Here is a 21,673-nt window from a genome sequence, read left to right as displayed (position 1 = left end):
TAAACTCTCTAGACAAATTAGAAGATTGGGCCAAAAGAAATCTGATAATGTTCAACAAGGACAAGTGCAGAGTCCTGCACTTAGGACGGAAGAATCCCATGCACTGCTACAGACTAGGGACCGAGTGGCTAGGCAGCAGTTCTGCAGAAAAGGACCTAGGGGTTACAGTGGACGAGAAGCTGGATATGAGTCAGCAGTGTGCCCTTGTGGCCAAGAAGGCTAACGGCATTTTGGGCTAAGTAGGAGTCTTGCCAGCAGATCGAGGGACGTGATCTTTCCCCTCTATTTGGCATTGGTGAGGCCTCATCTGGAGTACTGTGTCCAGTTTTGGGCCCCACACTACAAGAAGGATGTAGAAAAATAGGAGAGTCCAGCGGAGGGCAACAAAAATGATTAGCGACAAAGAGTCCTGTGACACCTTATAGACTAACAGACATATTGGAGCATAAGCTTTCATGGGTGAATACCCACTTCATCAGATGAATGATTAGGGGGCTGGAGAACATGACTTATGAGGAGAGGCTGAGGGAACAGGGATTATTTAATCTGCAGAAGAGAAGAATGAGGGGGGATTTGATAGCTGCTTTCAACTACCTGAAAGGGGGTTCCAAAGAGGTTGGATCTACACTGTTCTCAGTGGTGGCAGATGACAGAACAAGGAGTAATGGTCTCAAGTTGCAGTGTGGGAGGTTTAGGTTGGATATTAGGAAACACTATTTCACTAGGAGGGTGGTGAAGCACTGGAATGGGTTCCCTAGGGAGGTGGTGGAATCTCCTTCCTTAGAGGTTTTTAAGGCCCGGCTTGACAAAGCCCTGGCTGGGATGATTGAGTTGGGAATTGGTCCTGCTTTGAGCAGGGGGTTGGACTAGATGACCTCCTGAGGTCCCTTCCAACCCTGATGTTCTATGGTGCAGATAAACCTTACGGTCTCAGCCGCTGACACTGATCCCTTTTGACCGCTCTTCACCTGCACAGCTGGAACAGCCCATACAGCGAGCCACTATCTAATGTGCCTGACGCATCAAGACAGCTAGGACTGACCATAGCCCCCGAACTGCCAGCACAAAGGGCCTCAGAGGGGGCTGGATTCTCAGATCCCAGGAGGAGTCTAGAAAAATCATCCCTCTGGCCAACGAACTGAGCAGCGTTTGCTATGGGACGCACTGGAAGAGACAACGTGGAGAGAGATTCTGCTGATCCCTGGAATGCAACAGTGGCTACCTTGAAATGACGTTGAACAAAGCATCCATTCTAACCCACCGGGCCCCGCTCTTCCAGACCCCGCAGCAACAGCGCTTTTACATACATGGGAAATGCCTGGGTTTAGCCACCCGTTTCACTTCTTTCGGTAAAGCCTGAAGCCTCTTGAGGGGACGGAGAAATGACGTAGCGAGAACACAACAAACCCGGGCATGCAGAGAGGAACGCAGGGCCGAGGCAGCCTGAATAAAAAGCACAACCTGGAATTTGAGCTAGCGACATGTGAAATGCAGGAGAGATGCTTCTTCCACTAGTTGGGCAGCCCAGTTAACAGGCCAAGCAATTGTTGTGGACTGGGACGTAGGCAGTCAGACCTAGTGGTCAGAGCCAGGAACGGAGCCAGGCGTCAGAGGGGTAGCCAGAGCCAGGAGTCAAGCCAAGGGTGGGGCATAGGAGCAGGGAGTTGGAACAAGGCAGGAGGGCAGAGAACCAGGGACATGGCAGGAAGGCAGGGCTCAGGTGAGAAGGCAGGGGCTGCTGTAGCAGGTAGCAATTCACCTAGTTACTGGGACAACTTCTGGTACCTCCTTCTGGCTTAAATAGCAGATTTGAGCCAATTGGAGAGACTAGATAATCTCCTCCAATCAGGAGCTTCATGGGTGGCACCTCTAGTGAGCAAGGGTCCAGCAGCCCCACACTTCCTGCCGGACCCAGCAAGTCTGAGGCCTGTCTGAGGACCTGCGTTTGAGACCCATGCTTCCTCCCAGCAATGTGAAAGGGGGTATTTTCAGTCACTGGAGGGAGGTTTTTTATTACAAATATTTACATTGTAAAAAAAAAAAAATAGTATTTTTCAATTAACCTAAGTACTGTAGCGCCATCTCTTTATCATGAATGTGCAACTTACAAATGTAGAATTATGTACAAAACCTCTGCATTCAAAAATAAAACAATGTAAAACTTTAAAGCCCACAAGTCCAATGAGTCCTACTTCAGCCAATCACTAAGGCAAACAAGTTTGTTTATATTTACAGGAGATAATGCTGATCCCTTCTTGTTTACAATGTCACCTGAAAGTGAGAACAGGCGTTCACATGGCACTGTTGTAACCGGTGTTGCAAGATATTTACATGCCAGATGCACTAAATATTCATATGTCCCTTCATGCGTCAACCACCATTCCAGAGGACATGCGTCCATGCTGATGACGGGTTCTGCTAGATAACAATCCAAAGCAGAGCAGACTGACACATGTTAATTTGCATTATCTGAGTCAGATGCCACCAGCAGAAGGTCAATTTTCTTTTTTGGTGGTTTGGATTCTGTAGTTTCCGCATCATAGTGTTGCTCTTTTAAGACTTCTGAAAGCACGCTCCGCTCCTCGTCCCTCTCAGATTCTGGAAGGCACTTCAGATTCTTAAACCTTGGATCGAGTGCTGTAGCTATCTTTAGAAATCTCACATTCTTTGCATTTTGTGAAATCTGAAGTGAAAGCGTTCTTAAAATGAACAATTTATGGTGGGTCATCATCTGAGATTTCTAGAACATGAAATATATGGCAGAATGTGGGTAAAACAGAGCAGGGGACATACAATTCTCCCCCAAGGAGTTCAGTCACTAAGGTTACGTCTTCACTACCAGCATGAAAGCGCTGTGAAGAGCTCTCCCAGCGCTGTTAAAAACCACGCCCACGAGGGGAGCAGCTCCCAGCGCTAGTGCACTGTCTACACTGCCACTTTACAGCGCTGAAACTTGCTTGCTCAGGGGGGTGTTTTTGCACTCCCCCGAGTGAGAAAGTTTCAGCGCTGTAAAGTGACAGTGTAGATAAGGCGTAAGTAATTAACGCATTTTTTTTTTTAAACAAGCATCATCAGCATGGAAGCATGTCCTCTGGAATGGTGGCTGAAGCATGAAGGGGCATACAAATGTTTAGCGTATCTGGCACGTAACTACCTTGCAATGCCAGCTACAAAAGTGCCATGCCAATGCCTGTTTGACATTATAAATAAGAAGCAGGCAGCATTATCTCCCATAAATGTAAACAAACTTGTTTCTCTTAGCGATTGGCTGAACAAGTAGGAGGACTGAGTGGACTCTAGGCTCTAAAGTTTTGCATTGTTTTGTTTTTGAGTGCAGTTATGTAACAAAAAAATCTACGTTTGTAAGTTGCACTTTCATGACAAAGAGATGACACTACAGCACTTGTATGAGGTGAATTGAAAAATACTATTTTTTTTTATCATTTTTACTGTGCAACTATTTGTAATCAAAAATAATAATATAAGATGAGCACTGTACATTTCGTATTCTGTGTTGTAAATGAAATCAATACATTTTAAAATGTAGAAAAACATCCAAAAATAGTTGTTAAATGTCAGTTGGTATTCGACCGTTTAACTGTGATTAATTGTTTTAATCGCGTGACAGCCCTAGTAATAGTATCATCCCATTGCAGTTATCACCTCAGCACCTTTCTTCTTTGCTTTGGACGGGAGAAAACATTTGGTAGTTTAAAGGGGATGATCACTCTTCTGACTGAAGCCTTTTTCCTGCCATGTAATAAGGACCCCGGAACGTTAGAAGCAACAAGAGAGATCAGAGGGGAAAATACTTTTCTCTCATTTATTTTTCAATTTGAGCTCTTGATGCATTCGCCAGCGGTGTGTGTCAAGTTAATCGTGTGAGTTAACTGTAATTAATCAACAACGCTAATTATTACTAATAACCCCTAGAGCTTTCCATCGGTCCATCTGAAAGCGCTTTCCAAAGCAGCTTAGCATCCCTGTCTCCATTTTACAGGGTGGGGAAATTGAGGCACAGGAAGGGAAGTGATTTGCCCAAGGTCACCCAGCAGGCCAGTGGCAGATCTGCGCACAGAACCCAGGTCTCCTGAGTCCCAGTCCAGTGCTCTACCCCCTACACGACACTGCCTTCCCTTTCCACACAGCGCCCCTTAATCAGCAGCTCTTGCTTGTCCGCAATGCCAAATAGTTCAGCCCGGAAGCACCAGAGCATCTCCCCTCCCTGCCACGTGCTCCTGGCTCTGAGATGCGTGGCAGCGTTGCAGAACTGGCAGCATTCCCTCCCATCACTGAATCTGTGACCAACCTCCCCTGTGCTGCACCTCACCCAGCGCCTTCCTTTGCACAGCTCCCTGCCCACAAAAGAAGAGGGTGGGCATCCTTATCACCACCATCGACAACTCTCACAAGATGCCCCCTTGCTGCTCAGGAAGGCAACAATGGGGGTTATTGTTGGAGCAGGATGAATGGCACAAAGTGCTTTTGTGCTGCAGAAGTAGCGTTATCCATGCCGGGGCGGGGGGGTGGGAGCTGGCCAAGCACCCAGACAAAAGCACCTCCAGGGTCGCTCTCCAGCGTCACTCCGAGGTGCAGGACGGGCGATGCCGAGCCAGGGCAATGCACCTGCACAACACACCTGGAAGCTTGCCAGGACAGCGAGCCACTACCTGTGGGACAGAGGGGTCCAGCAGAGAGGGGGGCGGGAATTGAACAGATAGCGCAGTCAGTGGAGTCACCCCAGGGATGAATTCATCCCGAAGTGCCAAAGCGACTTGGTTTCATTTCCTCTTAAGTCGGAGCAGTTGCTACATCTGATTTCCAGTGGGGTAGCTCACGGACCTGTCTGAGGTCAGAGAGCGAGGGTAGGGGCTGCCCACTCCTCACACAGCTCACCTAGGCAAGATGTGGGTTCTCCATCACCTGGAGCCTCTCAATCAAGACCCGATGTCTTTCTAACTGATACCAGGTAGGCCACAAGTCGCTGGGCTCAGTGCAGGACCCAGTGGGTGAGATTCCCTGGCTGGTGCTAAGCAGAAGGTCTTACTAGGGACGGTCACAATGGTTTAAAAGCCAGGCTGAGGAGAAGGGAGGATTCCTGTTTTGCCCACTAGACCAGGGTACAGTACTTGTAAATATCATGGAGACCAAGAAGAGATCCCCAGGAGTTTATGTTCACATATCCTGCCTTACTGACTGCAAACCTCCTGCTGCAATAGGCATTCATTACAGAGCGCCGAGCACACACACCGAACAAGACTTACTCCGAAGCCACAGACTCTGGGATCGGCTCGTCTAGCAGCTCCAAACTGTGCAGAATCCAATAGCACAACCAGGGGCGGCTGGCGTCCAGACACTACAAAAGGGAAAAAGAAGAAAGCAGTCAGATCCCGGACCGGCGCTGCCAACAAAACAACATTTGTTACACAGCAGCAGGGAGATGGAGACAGGGCTACGCTGAGGTCAAGCACAATGAAGCGGATTCACTTGTACGGCCTTGGGGAGAGTTAGCGAGCGACTGAAATTATTCTAAGGAAGAGAAGTAGAAAAGTCACAATGCAGGTCCTTGGAAGCAAGGCAGATCAGAGGACTAGGAGGGCATGGAACTCATAACACCTGCAAAGCCATGAAAATTAGAGAGACGCTCCAAAAAGAATCTAGAAAGGAAATAACCCGAAAACAATAATAAAGGCTTTCATTCCGAAGGATCCCAGAACGCTTTACAGACCATATACACAGCACAGAGATCACTTCACCCACTGCTGAAATGCAGCCACCTCTGGGGCATGGTGTTTCAGCCATTTAATGCCACACAGCATCAGGAGAAGCAAAGGAGGATGCCTAACTGAAATTAAACCAGTCACCTAGAAAACTGGGTTTCACGCCGACTGGAAAATGAAAACAAAGGTAAGCATAAAACACCCCAGCGATAACCAATCAGTGGTACCGGCGGCCCTTTAAATGCAAGACATGCAATGGAATGAGCGCCGGAGCTCCAGTAGCTAATACGTGGCCTGCAAAAGTGCCCCTGGACAGAACAGTAACTGCAAGTCCCAGGCAGCATGCAAGACTGACAGGCCGAGGAAGGAAGGGGGAACAAGTGGGAAGTTTTACAAGCCAAGAAACAAGCTGGATAGGATCCCTGGTGACTGCTGCTAGCTCTGGGACTGGGGTGGCTGACGGGGCGGCTGCAGAAGGCAGCTGTGACTTTGTCACTGCATGGTTACCTCGTAGGCGTCCGTCAGTTGTCTCAGGCCTCTCTTCAAGTAGTGGAAATGCTTCTCGCGCTGCAGAACAAATCTGAAAGGCAGACAGAAGGTGAAGAGTGCTCGGAAGCGTCACCCAGCATTTGCTAGTGTATTCATCCTTTACATCCCAACCGCTCAGAGTGGGGACGCCCTAACATGGCATCCTCTAGGCCACTCGGATACCACACAACAAGCACTACACACATACCAAGAGACAGCACAAATAGAGCAGACTGCAAGTGCCTGCATCTTTGCCATGAAACATGACAAATCTCAGCATGCAGCGCTCCATCTTGTTCGGAGCGGCTAGGCTGCAATGCATGCTGGGAGCTGTAGTTCCTCCATAGCCAAGATCAAGGTAAGAAAGGTTTGATGCAAATTAAAGTGCAACTTTCTAGTGCCATGCAAGCTGCTAATGCAGCCCTCAGCCGGACACCGTTCAGGCATCCTTAGCCTAGAGGATGCAGGAAGAGAAATATTGCAGCTGCCATGAACTGAAGATATTTACAAATTTCCCCGAAGCACTTCTCCAGCAGCATATCAACCAGTTAGTCAGGGCAAAGAGAGACGGCACAGAAAAGATCACACAGGGGGGATTTTAAGGGCAGGAAGAATAGCCCGTGGAATGATTAGCCCTTTCTATGCAGGTTACAGTTGCATACTGGTACTGTGGGTACAAATGCTCTTTGCTGTTAAAATCCTGTAAAGGCGTAACTGCCATCTGCTGAGCAGCGCTTAGGAGAGCAAGCACAAGGTTGGACTACCATATTTATCAGAGTACTAGCAACCCTGTGTTCTCCCAAGAGCCCGTGCAGCTCTAGGCCCCCCTCCAGAAGCCAAGCGTAATGCTCACTTGGCTCTTTGCATTACCACTGCCTCCGATGTCAGTTAGAAACCCATTTTCTTGCCTAGCCGCTGTCTTACATTCCTCCTCAAAAGCTTTCAACAGCCAGACGGGGCAGGGATCTCACTGCAAAGTGCAGTCAGCATTACCGCGTGCAGCCACGCGAGGCAGTCCGAGGCGGGACATACCAGCTGTGATACTATCCGCTACAACAGATTTGGGAAATTCGACCTCCCCGCAGGAAGAGAACAGCTGATTCGCCCCCTTCTACACAGACGATAATTTCTTGCTCTACATCTTGTTGAGTCTGGCCCCAGCTCTCTGTCAGGTCCTTTGTGGTTTTAATCCACCACTTCTCACCTGTCTCTGCTCTCATTGGTTTTAAATCGAATACATGCAGGGACTTGGAACTGGTTTTTAGCTGAACCACACTATTTCCATGTTCCCACAGAGCTAGAAAACAGAAGCATGAGGTGCTCATTCCCTTTGGGCCATCGAGGGCCAGAATGACACAGGGACTGAGTACCTAAAGATGCAGACCGGTGCCGAGGGGCCCACCAAAGGGTCTAGGTGCCTAAAGCCCATTGGCTGTCAATGGGAGTTAGCTGTCTAGCCTGCTTGGGCATTTTTAGGGATTAGCTTAGGTACCTATCCTTTAAGCTTCCAAGCGGCTTTGTAAATCTGGCTCCGAGTATGGAACATAATCCTAAACTGGACCCTCAGAGGTCAGGGACAGTTCTTATTTAGAGTATCAGAGGGGTAGCCATGTTAGTCTGGATCTGTAAAAAGCGACAAAGAGTCCTGTGGCACCTTATAGACTAACAGACGTATTGGAGCATAAGCTTTCGTGGGCGAATACCCACCTTGCATCCGACGAAGTGGGTACTCACCCACGAAAGCTTATGCTCCAATACGTCTGTTAGTCTATAAGGTGCCACGGGACTCTGTCTTGCTTATTTAGAGTGTGAATTCTCTGGGGCAGGGACCGCTCTGCGTTTGTACGGCAACCAGCACACCAAGGCCCTGCTCTCAGCTGGCCCGTGGGCCCTACCGGAGTGAAAATATCATTCGTAACACGGTGGCCACCTGATTTCAGACATTCAGTCAAGCGCCCACATGTGCACGCTAGGAGCACAAATTGGCATAAGTAACAGGCCTCCCGTGTGAGGAAGCAAAGGTCACCCAAGATCAGGTGCACCAGGAGCTAGATTTTAGCCAGAGGTGGTTTTGGATGGGGGAGGGACTAGATTGCACATGTGTGATGACTGGTGCTGCTCCATGAGTTCCATACTTGGCTGCTGGATTTGATTTGATCTTGGTTTTAAATTGGGAGCAGTGGATATGAGGACGGTGAAGATGGAGAAGAAAACAGGAGTAGGGAGTGAGGAAGGGAAGAGAGAAGCGCTGAGAGGAAGTAGGGGGCAGGAGGAATATGGGGCAAAGAGCCAATCAGCAGAGATTAAGGGCATACAGAGTCCAACCTGGAAAAGGCACCTGGTCCACCCAGGAGACAGGATGGTGCGATGCTGCAGGCGTTATGCCCATCCCCCACTGTTCCCACCCTTCCAGCATCCACATGGGGGCGTTACTCAGCGCTGTGCGTGCAAATGGAAGCTGGCTCCGCGCAGGGAGGTTATGGGACAGACGCACCGGGTGGGCAGAGCAGCAGAGCTGTTGGGTTTGAAGATCCAGGGAGTCACCCTAACAGCTTAGCCCAGGAGGTGGCAAACCCGTCTAATCCTCTTGCCTCCCAACCTGAAGCTAGGTAGATTGGGTCAAAGTGAAGCAATGCATGATGGGACCTGTTGTTTCTGGGTGAATACTAAATGCAGCATCAGGCTGCACTAGAAGCTCCTAGGAGCCACATCTCCGACACAGCCAGCCAGAACACGTGAGCAAACCAATGTGAGATGGAAAAGCAGACGTCTGACTCCTGGGCTCTCTGACTCCTGGGCTCTCTCTGATGGGCAAAAAGAGGGTGTCCGCCCATCGTGCTAGCTCAGTCGAGTCCACTTAACACGACTGACAACTGCCACCAAGACAGAGAGTAGCGCATTCAAGGCCGTGCTGTGGCCTAGGTTAAAACCCGGCCAGCGGACATGACTTCCAAACGCACCACCCTGCAAAGTTCACCCAAGACTCCCGGGTCAAACATTCCCATGGCTTCCATTGGGTCTGCTCCAGTAACTTACTGTGAGGTGTGGTGGTTCGTCTTGTAAGCGCTGAAGACCTCTTGCACCAAGTCTTCCACTCTGGTCTGCAGGGAGTGACGGTCATCAAGCAGCAGAAAGGAAGGGGGCGGGAGGAAGAAAAAGAGCTCTTTAGTTTTGGAAAGCAACCTCACCAAGTTTACCTAGCAAGCAGCATGTGTGACCACAGCCCATCCAGCCATGCAGGTGCAGCTTAGCTAAGGGCAGGATGTGCCCAGAGAGTAGATTCCAGGACAGAGTTACAGGATTACAACATGAGAAAAGACCACGCTGTGTCAGAGCCGCACACGGCTTCTGGCCTTCTGATCCCCAGGCCAGCGAAGAGGCCTGCAGCATGGCTGGATGGGCAACCCCAGCTGCTTCTCACGTCTGAGCAAGTTCACTCTCACTAACAGAACAGGGAGAGGAAAGCCGGGATCAATATCAACGTGTGTTTCAAATCCGCATGGTGGTCTGGCCCCAGGACAACAAGTCGGGAACTCTTCTGTTCTCACCCCGTCTCCGACCCCCTGTGGGACGTCACTCACCCACTCTGCCTCACTCTCCCGGTGTGCCAAATAGGCTTTGGGAATGATAGGTCTGGCAGAGTGCTTAGGCCTTGTCTACCACAAGCTATACAGCTTTGATCGTAGCGGGCTAGTGAATGCAGTATAACCTCTCCCTAGTGTGGATGCAGTTCTGTCAGTATCAAGGTCCTTACACCGGTACAGCTGATCCCATATGGGAAGGGGAATGAACAATATCAGTGTAACCGTCTCCATCAGGGGTTGGAGCAGTATGCCTATACTGGTAAAAACCACGACACCCCTAACCGAAATCGTTACATCGGTACAAAACCCATGCGCAGACAATGGAACATAAGAGGAACACAAGAACAGCCATATTGGGTCAGACCAAAGGTCCATCAAGCCCAGTATCCTGTCCTCTGACAGTGGCCAATGGCAGGTGCCCCAAAGGGAATGAACAGAACAGGTTATCAAGTGATCCATGCCCTGTCACCCAATCCCAGATTCTGGCAAACAGAGGCTAGGGACAACATTCCTGCCCATCCTGGCTAACAGCAGATGGACCTATCTTCCATGAATCTAACTCCCTTTTGAACCCCGTTATAGTATTGGCCTTCACAACATCCTCTGGCAAGGAGTTCCACAGGTTGACAGTGCGTTGCATGAAAAAATACTTTCCTGTGTTTGTTTTAAACCTGATACCTATTAATTTCATTTGGTGAGCCCTAGTTCTTGTGTTATGAGAAGGAGTAAATAACACTTCCTTATTTACTTTCTCTATACCACTCATGATTTTATAGACCTCTATCATATCCCCCCTTAGTCGCCTCTTTTCCAAGCTGAAAAGTCCTAGTCTTATTAATCTCTCCTCATACAGAAGCTGTTCTATACTCCTAATCATTTTTGTTGCCCTTTTCTGAACCTTTTCCAATTCCAATATATCTTTTTTGAGAGGGGGCAACCACATCTGCATGCAGTATTCAAGGTGTGGGCGTACCATGGATTTACATAGAGGTAACATGATATTTTCTGTTTTATTATCTATCCTTTTCTTGATGATTCCCAACATTATGTTCGCTTTTTTGACTGCCGCTGCATATTGAGTGGATGATTTCAGAGTCCTCCGCAGCATGGGGCGGGGGTCGCTAGCTGGAGGATTCTCTGCGACTTGAAGTCCTTAAATCACAAGATTTGGGGACTTCAACAGCTGAGTCAAGGGAAAGGGGGTGGGTCAGCTTTTGTGGCCTGCATCATGCGGGAGGTCAGACTAGATGATCATACTGGTCCCTTCTGACCTTAAAGTCTATGAGTCTATGAGTAACTATCCATAATGACTCCAAGATCTCTTTTTTGAGTGGTAACAGCCAATTTAGACCCCATCATTGTATGTGTATAGTTAGGATTATGTTTTCCAATGTCCATTACTTTGCATTTATCAACATTAAATTTCATCTGCCATTTTGTTGCCCCGTCACCCAGTTTTGTGAGATCCTTTTGTAGCTCTTTACAGTCTGCCTGGGACTTAACTATCTTGAGCAATTTTGTATCATCTGCAAATTTTGCCACCTCACTGTTTACCCCTTTTTCCAGTCATAAATAGGACTGGGCCCAGTACAGACCCCTGGGGGACACCACTATTTACCTCTCTCCATTCTGAAAACTGACCATTTATTCCTACCCTTTGTTTCCTAACTTTTAACCAGTTACCAGTCCATGAGAGAACCTTCCCTCTTATCCCATGACTGCTTACTTTGCTTAAGAGCCTTTGGTGAGGGACCTTGTCAAAGACTTTCTGAAAATCTAAGTACACTATATCCACTGGATCTCCTTTGTCCGCATGCTTGTTGACCCCTCAAAGAATTCTCGTAGATTGGTGAGGCACGATTTCCCTTTACAAAAACCATGTTAACTATTTCCCAACAAACTATGTTCATCTATGTGTCTGACAATTTTGTTCTTTACGATAGTTTCAACCAATTTGCCCGGTACTGAAGTTAAGGCTTACTGGCCTGTAGTTGCCATGGTCACCTCTGGAGCCCTTTTTGGAAGGAACTATAGATGTGTTATCATTGGAGGGAGAAAACAACACTGGGGGACGTTCTCCCTGTTAACACCTGGGCACCGCTCCACTACCACTACAGCACGCTGAGGCCCTACAAGTCAATGTACAGACCATACTTTGCTACCAACCACCATGAGACAGTGGCAAGTCAACCATCTCCAGTCAACAAGAAAGTGCCACAAGTCACCAGACCTTTTAAGGGAGAGGCTCAGCAGTAACACCTGGCTGTGAATTACAAACTCACCCTGAGGAAGGTTTTTAAGAGCAGGTGGGACAAACACCTGCAAGGGATGGGCCAGGCTGACTTGCTCCTGCCTCAGCACAGGGCTGGACTAGATGATCTCTCGAAGTCCCTTCCAGCCCTATGTTGCTATGACTCTATGCTCCAAAGACAGACCTTAAAGAATGATCACAAGAAGGGGCTACGAGTGGCTTAAAAGTGTCATTCTTGTGTGTGCCATGAATTCCCAATCTCTCTTGCCTAGGCGGCCGGCCACTCCAAAATCCCTTTCTGCAGCAGCAATGAACCCAGTCCGGCCAGTTCTTAAGCACACACCTGACTTGATCCAGTCAGTCCAACTGAGGTCAATAGGGCTGCTCACGTGAGCAGAGGCAGGCATGTGTCTAGCAGCGTGCTGGAGCATGGCCTTGGCCACCGTGCCACTCCGAAGACGCAGTACAACGGCCAGGCTCTTTGCTAGAACATTGCTGCTACTTGGTTTTCTGGCCGGTCACTCCTGTCAGTCTTCTCCAGTTGGCCGAGAGCCGATAGATGCTCTGTTTCTGAGGTGCAAGGGCAGAGATGTCTCAGAGAGCTAAGAGCCACCCAAATATCACATCTACAACCAGCCAATGGAACCATGGCCCAACAGCGCCACATGGTGCCGTTGGCTGCCCTTGCCACTTCTTGCGTGAGGGGTAGGGACAGTGGTTGGCTGCGTAACCACAGTCGCTGGTTCTGGAATTCATCAGGTTGCAAACGTACAAAGATGGATCTGGCAGCAATGGTGCCGTGTTTTGCAAATGTCACTGCTCCCTAAAGGAATCAATTGACGCCAACAACTCTCAAAGGCTTTTCCTGTCAGAACCCCTGCCTGATCCGACAGGGTTTATTCAGCTAAGTATATATTAGCTTTGCCTTATCGGAGGCTCCTTTTCAAGGAATCAAAACGTACCCGTAAGCCATCAAACAACCCCGACGTGACTTTTGTTTGTCCAAGGGGAATTCATGTATCTCCAACAGAGACGCAGCTTATCAGGAAGCTTGAAAAGAAAACGGCTCCTCGGCCAGGCTTCAGTTTAATTGGCCACAAGGAAAAAAAAGCCTTTAAAAAACAGGTCATTTTACTCTGAGACCAAACCGTATTACACTCTAATGGGATTGTTACGACATGACATCCCTAGAAAGCCAAGTTAAGGCTGTTTGGGTGCCCTAGTTATACGTCTCCAGACCTTAACGCGTCATAGATTCTAAGGTCAGAAGGGACCACTGTGACCATCCAGTCTGACCTCCTGGATAATGCAGGCCACAGGACTTCCCTGAATTAATCCCTGGACGAATTAGAGCACAACTTTAGAAAAACATCCAATCAATCCACCACAACCATACACAAGTCATTCCAATGGTTAATTACCCTCGCTAATTTCTCTCGCTTCAACTTCCAGCCATTGGATTGTGTCAGACCTTGGATTTCTTTTAAATTAATTCTAAATTTCCTGGGTTTCTAATGCTTGTTTTGGGAGATAATCACAACATTTCTGAGATGTTTCTTACTCTTCAGTTAATGATATATATTCAATTTTAACTCCATCTGTGATTTTTTTTGGTTGGGAATATGAGAGATTGAGACATTTTTACTTTAGGATGGTGTACAGATTAACAGATTCTGGTCCTTCTGGCTTTATTGTGATCATTCCAGTGGTTCTCAATTAGCACATGGATTACCGGCTGCCTGGCCGCCCAGCACCACGGGGTCTGGGCTTCCCGGCCGGGCAATACATGGTGGGGTGGGGTGGGGGTTACTGGCTGGCCCCACATGGAGGGGCCCGGGGCTGTCACCCGGCCAGCCCCACAGAGGGTCCGGGGCTGCCGCCTGGTTGCCCAACCATTCAGCCCTACGTGGCCGGGTCCAGTGTCGGGGCTGCTGCCCGGCCCCAAACAGCAGGGTCCAGGATCCCTGCTGCCAGGCCGCCCTCGCCCAGGGCTCCACTCCTTGCCCCACTTCGTGGAAGGGTCACTGGGCATAGGGGTCTGTGGGGGGCATGCTGTGGTTCTCAACCTGCAGCCCAGGTAACAAATTGTGGGTCGCATATGCAGCCCAAAATGATAAATTGGTTGAGAACCACTTGATCTCGGCTGAGCTCCTGAATGACACGGGCTGCAGAATCTCACCCGCTGATCCCTGCATCCAGCCCAGAACTCCCGGCTGAGGGAGAGCAGAGAGATCTAAAGTTAAACATTAACTCGATTTGGTAGTATAACCCCCAGGTCTGGTTTTTGAAGCACACGAACTGTGTGGTCAGCGAAGCCTACGGCAATATCTTTTCCTAATGGAACAATCTGGGTGTGGCGTGGGTATTCTCTGGATCTGGAAACAGATACCCGAGTTATACCCGAGACAAAAGGGGGGGTTATTCTGTTGGAAGAGCTGGGAAACGATAAACACAGCTAGCGACGCCGCTCCCTGGAGATGCAAGTCAGAGAGGAGGAGCATTGCGTGAGCCAGAAACACCAAATCCGCCCCCACCGCTGCACGGAATCATTTCAGGGCAGGAGTGAGGCGGATCTATGTGTACAAAGCCATGGTGAGAACAGAGGGCTACAAGTCTCCAGGGTTGTCAGGCTGACACCTTCCACCAGCACTAAGATAATTTAGTGTTTCTTTTATGGGGGCACTCACAGGTCCCAATCGGGATCAGGGCCTATCTGCACTAGGGGCTGGACAGACACTAAGAAAGTCACAATCCCAGCCCCAAGGAGCTTCCATGCTAACTAGACAAGCCAGACAAAATAGAAATAGACAGTAAGCTCTTTGAGGCAGGGACTGTCTTCTCGTTCTGTGTCTGTACAGCGCCTAGCACCATGGGTTCTGGGCCACGACTAGCGCTCCTAGGTGCTATCCTCATACACCTAATAAGTAACAATCACAAGCAAGATGTCAAGGGATGTTTTTTTTTCCTCCTAAAGTATCTTCCACGCCCTTTCTCTGTCCAGCTGACCCTGAGGGCCCTCCCTTTCCACTCCGCACACAGGCTCACCGTGGGGAGGACAGAAAATTAGCCAACTCTCTCTAATGAAAACAACAAAACAATCCTCTGTTTCTAGGAAAATGCGAGCGCAGGACACTTCTCAAAAAGCACCACTTTCAGCCGAGGTGTTCGGTAAACCCTTCCTAACAAAGGAGGGGGAAAAAACCACGAATCGACTGAATCAGACACCACAAAGCTCTAAGAAAAGGGTCATATAACAGGCACATTCTTGAGCCACGTGCGTGCTTCACAAATAGCGAGAGAACGATCACGAGCTCTCTCCCCACTAAGAGCGCTGGCCTTGCCTAGCGTAGGAGGAATTTGCACGAATCTACCCCAACCCTGGAACACAAATATATTGTGGGCAGCATTTGCCTGCTCTACGATATTGGAGACTCTCCAGAAAACACTGCATGGTGAAACCCCGATTTACTCTGGTAAATGTCTGGTCAATATGCTCGCCAAGGCTGCACCAGCCCCGGAAATCTGCTCCAGTCCATCCCGGGAGCTGCACCGCTTATATGTCGTATCTGCCTGTTGTCACTCACGCTATACTTGGACCACGAATTCTTTGGGTCAGGGACCATCGGCGTTCTCTCCATACAGCACCTAGAACAGGGGGGCCCGGCCTACGACTGGGGTCTCGACTCCCCAGCAACACAGACAACAGAGCACAGCTTCAGTTGTGCAGGACTTGGGAACTCTTCCAGAACTGGAGCGCCATCCTGGGGAGCCGACGAGCTCTCTGCTAGGGCTGGGGGAAGCCCCACCTAGCCAAACCCTTGCTTTAATAAACGGCTCCAGTGTCCCTCTTCACCATCAGAAATCCAGCCTCTACTGACGCTGAACATAGGAGTCCTGTCACTGGTACTATTTATATTTGCCGCCTTATGTTTATATAATTCCAAAGGCTCCCAAAGCTCTTTAGACGCTATACACACGCACAGAGGCCCTTAAAACGCAGCCGTTTTGGGGCTGGACAGCAGCACACTGCAGAACTGAGAGAGAAGGAAAAATCTAAGTCTATGACCCACTCTTGCAAAGAAATTCCTGGATCTGCAACATCCTCCACTAGGGGTAGCACGAGCAGGAGTAATAGTTTAAACCAGTCGTTCTTAACCAGGCGTACATGTACCCCCGGGGGTACACAGAGGTCTTCCAGGGGGGACATCAACTCACCTAGGTATTTGTCTAGTTTTACAACAGGCGACATGAAAAGCACGAGCGAAGTCAGTGCAAACTAACATTTCCTACAGACAATGACGTGTTTATACTGCTCTAAATACGTAAGTACAAGCTTTATATTCCAATTGATTTTATAATTATATGGTCACAATAAGAAAGTCAGCAATTTTTCAGTAATAGTGTGGCTGTGACACTTTTGTGGTTTTATGTCTGATTTTGTCAGCAAGTAGTTTTTAAGTGAGGTGAAACTTGGGGATACCAAGATAAAGCAGACTCCTGAAAGGCGTACAATAGTCTGGAAAGGTTGAGAGCCACTGGTTTAAACAAGGTACTGGCAGCTGCCCGTATTGAAATTCGGCATTGTGTAGGCGTGCCCCGAGCAGGGTTCGACCGCAGGAGTGGTGGCCTGAGGCTTGCACCTATGGTGTGTGGTCACAAACCACAGGAAGGGCCAGTGCCTGACTACAAACTCAGTGAAAAGCCGCAGCATGAGCAGGGCATTCACGGGAATACCCCACGGAGATCTGGGCCCAGGACATAAGTGCACAGACACCAAGGCAGAACACTTCCATTGTACGCAGTCTGGCCACCAGGAAAAAAACAAATAACCCCTTAATAACTAGTCAGAAAAATTACACTGTGGAAAGGGGTTGTAGCATTAACTGAACTGCCGGCCATAGTGAACACCAGCAACAGGTCCCTCACAGATAAACCTCCAGGATCCAAAAGTATTTTCATGCCTGCTGGTCCTGCCCTGGGGGATGAACTCCAGAAATTCAAAGGCATAGCACGATCCAGTGGCTGGAAGTTGAAGCTAGCCATATCCAGACTGGAAATGGGTGTAAATGTTTAACCATGAGAGCCATGAACTACTGGACCAATTTACCAAGCTGGTGGTGGAGTCTCTGTCACTCACCATGTTTAAATCGAGACGGGATGTTTTTCTCAAAGCTCTGCTCTAGGAATTACTGGGCGAAGTTCTCTGGGCTGTGTTAGACAAGAGGTCAGACTACAGCGGCTCCTTCTGGCCTTGGAATCTAGGAAAATCTGGATCCGCACCGATGCCCCCTATCCAGGAAGCCATTTCAGATCTGAGGCGTAGGCGCCCGACTCTGCGGGTGCTCAGGGGCTCAAGCACCCATGGAGAAAAAATACAGTGGCCCTGGGGCCGGCTGCCAATCAGCTGTTCAGCAGCTGGTCCTGCCCTCCCCTCATCAGCTGTTGAGCAGGGCTGCCCCACCACTTGCTCCTCTCTGCCCCTCCCCCCAACTGCCCTTAAGGCAGGAGGGGGCAGAAAGGAGCAAGCGCGGGCAGGAGACATAGGCAGCATCCATCATCATGCCAGAAGGCTAGCAAGGGAGGGCAATCACTGGGCGAAATTCTGGATGGATTAAGTAGTGGTTTTGTACCCCACACTTCAGAATGCCAGGGCCACACCGACCTACAGGGGCTCGGCACACATCTCCATTTGCCAGTGTCTTTTTCCTCTTGAACACACCCACACGTCTATTTCTCCATCCCCATCAGGCCTCTGGCTTGACAGAGGTGTCACAGCGAGAAGGGGAGAGGGAAGAAACATGCTCATCTTTGCCACCACCACAGAGAACTTCCTGTTTCCACCACAGATGCACCAGGTTTGAGTCCGGCAACGAACGCAAAGAAGTCAACAAATACTGTCCCTGCGACTAGGGCGCACACACTCACCGCACAGCCAGCCAGCATGGGCACCCAAATCTCTCCAGAGCCTAATCAGCTACGCTCTGTGCGAAGAACCCTACCCCTTCATTTAAAGAGACGACAGCCAACTGGTCCTGATTCTGAGAGCTATGAATGGATCAAAGCCCAGCTGCATTAGAGGCTGCATCTCCACCTCTGGAGCACTTCTCGGGGGCAATGCAGAGCCTAAAGCCCGGGGCGAAGTGTGTGAGAGCCTATAAGAGACTGAGATAAGGCACTTGAAGGGATCTGGCTGCAGAACAAACTTCCAGCAGAGATTAAACTAATCCAAAACCTGGGAAGCTTTAGGAAATGCCACCACGGCTCCTTTCACACAGCTTTTCCGCCAGAAACAGAATGACTGTTAACACAACAAACCTACCCAACGAGAGCTTCCCATGGCCGGAGAAGCGAGAAGAGCAGAAGACTCAAAGTCCACTAGGGACCTTGCAATGCCAACCTAATGAACGTGGGAGGGGCCCAGACACTATGGTGATGGGCACAAGTACAAAACCGTCAAATGGATGCATCTTTTTGGGAACTTTCCTCCATTCTGACCCAACACTCCAGCCCATGCTTATAGCTGCCTGTGAAACTGCCACTGGGCATGGAGATAAGGACACTGAAATTAGAACTCCGCTGGACTTCTTCTATTACCTAGATTGGGGTGGCCAACCTGCGGCTCCTTGGATAGGCACCAACTCCAGGGCTGGAGCTACAGGCATCAATTTTCCAGTGTGCCAGGGGGTGCTCACTGCTCAACCCCTGACTCTGCCACAGGCCCAACCCGTACTTCCCTCCTTCCCCCAACGCCCCCGCTCCTTCCTGCCCCATTCCCTGAGCCTGCCATGCCCTCACTCCTCCTCCTCCCCCCAGAGCCTCCCGCATGCCACAGGAGGCATGGGGAAGGAGGTGGAGGCTGCTGACGTACTACTCTGGCTCTTTGGCAATGTACATAGGTAAATTCTGGCTCCCTCTCGGCACAGGTTGGCCACCCCACCTAGATCACTAAAGCTGCAGAACTGGAATTAATTTGCAAACTGGATACCATCAGATTAGACCTGAATAAAGACTGGGAGTGGTTGGGTCATTACAAAACCTAAACTTAATTTCCCCAATACTAATTTCTCCCTACTGTTACTCACACCTTCTTGTCAACTGTCTGTAATGGGCCACTCCCTTACCACTTCAAAAGTTATTTTTCTCCCTTGTTATCCTGCTGTTAATTGATTTATCTCATTAGACCGACCTCACACTTGGTAAAGCAACCCCCTTCCTTTCATGTATTTATACCTGCTCCTGTATTTTCCACTCCATGCATCTGATGAAGTGGCTTCTAGCCCACAAAAGCTTATGCCCAAATACATTTGTTAGTCTCTAAGGTGCCACAAGGACTCCTCGTTTTTTTGGCTGATACAGACTAAGCATGGCTACCACTCTGAAACCCAGCACCAGCTTGGACTCTTGTTCTGTCTGTTTTAATAGCCTCTTTCCTTTCCACCACTCACAGCCTTTGCTCTCTTCGTTCCTCTTGCTTTGGCCAACAGAACCTGGCAGTCTACAGCCACAGAGCCCTTTCCGGCTCTCACGCCAGTGCAGAGGAATTCAAGCACCTCCCAACAGCAACCTGTTTCCAGTGACATTTAAACTAACTCCACAAACACGTATCTGCTCTCCATGCGGCCCATTCCGGATGAACGATGCTGGGCACTGCTCCCAACGTGCCCCCTCGCGCACTGTGCTGCTGGGGTGAGAGCACTCACAATCCTCACAAGGTGGGAGGGGAAACCGAGGCACGGGGAAAGGCAGGGATTTGCCCAAGATCACCCAGCAGAGCAGTGGCAAGGCCGGGAAGAGAGCACAGGCCACTCAGGCCCCAGCCCAGGGCTCTGCTCAATAGGCTAGACTGGCTCCTTGGTATAAACTCCCCCACCCCTGCCAGTAGCAGGGCAGTTATCTTCGTTACCATAAACCAAGCCCAGGCCGGGCCAGCCCCCCGCTCCCGCTATATAACCCCCCCACCCCGCCCCGGCCAGCCCCCCCCCCCGCTCCATAACCCCCCCCCCAGCCCCCCTCTCCCGCTATATAACCCCCCACAGCCAGCCAGTCCCGCGCGGGGCACGCCGGGAGCCGTAGTCCCGGCCCCACCTGCTCGGCCGAGGTGAGGGTCCGCACGCCGTCGTCCCGCAGACGCTCCCGGCCGGGCTCGGGACCCGGCGGGGGCCTGGAGGCAGCCGCCATGCTCCGCAGCGGAGGGAGAGGCGGGCAGCCCGACGGCGGCTCGGCGGGGACAGAAAGGCTCGGGCCGGGCGCGATCCGCTCGCCGGCTCCCCCGCACGGCCGCAGGACGCCAATGCAGGCGGCCGAGCGCAGCGCCCAGGTGGGCCCCACCCCGCTGACGGCCTGCGCGGCGCCGGCTGGGCTCCCCCTACCGGCCCTAGGCGGGACTGCAGCGCTGCCTGCCCCCGCCTGTGCGCTCCTGGCGCACGCGTGGGCACATGCCGCCCCTGTCGCCTGCGTGCGTGGCCCCCCTCCCACGTGTGCCCCTAGCATGTCCCCTTCTCACGTGTGCCCCCTGCATACCCCTAGTGTGTCCCCCTCCACATGTGCCCCTAGCATGCCCTGTGCCCCAGGTGCCCTTAGCATGTCCCCTGCATGCTTGTACTGTGCCCACTCCCACATGTGTTGCTACCATGCCTGCCCCTCCTGCATGCCCCGGTGTTTCCACCACATGCCCCTGGTGCATCTCACTCCCCTGTGTCCGTAGCATGGCCCCCCTATGCCCTGTGTTCCTCAAAGACCCCCCCAATGCCAACAGCAAGGGGGTTACAGGAATGTCCTGACTCCTACATTCTGGGTCATCAAAGAGTGTAATGGGGGGTCTTAAATGAAAGCCGGCGTCCCACTGATGACTGTTACCCTTGTGAAATGCATGTACAGCTAGTAAGGAGTTCTGTGTGTATTCTGCAAATTCGTTCTTAGGGTGTGTGTGTATCACAGCGGGAGGTTTCCTGTGTATTGACCTATGTATTGACGTCTCTCTCCCTTGGGATGTAAACTACACCCCTAACCTAACACTGCAGGCATACTTGCATAGGAAGTCAACAGAGAGATGTGAAGTGAACAGGGGAGACCCCAGAGGAGGGTTATACTGTCTCCGAGGTCAGACAATGAATTTTGGGGATACAAGCAGAAGGCAAGAAAGACGCCCCTATATTCTGTGCCTATGTTACCGAAATATCGGGTCCACCTAGCTGAGAGCCAATAACAGCCAGACAGGGATAAGGAAGAGTTGCTTTATTCTGCAGAAGAAAGGAGAGCTGTGCACCTTAGTACAAAAACTCTGTCTTACACACATTTTACAGATCCTTTATACACATTCAGACAAAGGTCCTTACAGTGTTAACACTTGATTGGTGGTTGTCAGAGCCGTGCTTTTGCTATCTGGTCAGTGAAAACCGACTTGGGACCAGCTCCAACTACCTTAAGGCCTTGAAGGGAAGACAGTTGAAAAGTTCAGGCTACTGTGTACTTGAAGTGTCTGCTTCCCCCTAATGGCCACTGGTTAGGGTTACCATACGTCCGGTTTTTCCCGGACATGTCCGGCTTTTCGGCAATCAAACCCCCGTCCGGGGGGAATTGCCAAAAAGCCG

At 50.4% G+C, this 21,673-nt stretch overlaps 1 protein-coding gene across 1 annotated transcript in view; it reads right to left on the bottom strand.

Annotated features, from left to right (window-relative positions):
- Window positions 1-20,377, bottom strand: part of LOC117873112 (protein farnesyltransferase subunit beta-like) — a 31,070-nt gene extending 10,693 nt beyond the window's left edge. Inside the window, exons 1-4 of the mRNA XM_034762149.1 lie at window positions 20,169-20,377; window positions 9,285-9,349; window positions 6,228-6,300; window positions 5,265-5,356 (exon numbers count right to left, since the gene is read on the bottom strand). Coding sequence (XP_034618040.1) covers window positions 5,265-5,356; window positions 6,228-6,300; window positions 9,285-9,349; window positions 20,169-20,261 — 323 coding nt within the window. The 5' untranslated portion in view covers window positions 20,262-20,377. The remainder of the gene's footprint in view (window positions 1-5,264; window positions 5,357-6,227; window positions 6,301-9,284; window positions 9,350-20,168) is intronic.
- Window positions 20,378-21,673: the final 1,296 nt, after the last annotated feature.

This window comes from Trachemys scripta, chromosome 2 (assembly GCF_013100865.1).
Source record: "Trachemys scripta elegans isolate TJP31775 chromosome 2, CAS_Tse_1.0, whole genome shotgun sequence".
In the NCBI taxonomy this organism is placed as follows: domain Eukaryota; kingdom Metazoa; phylum Chordata; order Testudines; family Emydidae; genus Trachemys; species Trachemys scripta.
This window is presented reverse-complemented; position numbering and strand designations above follow the sequence as displayed.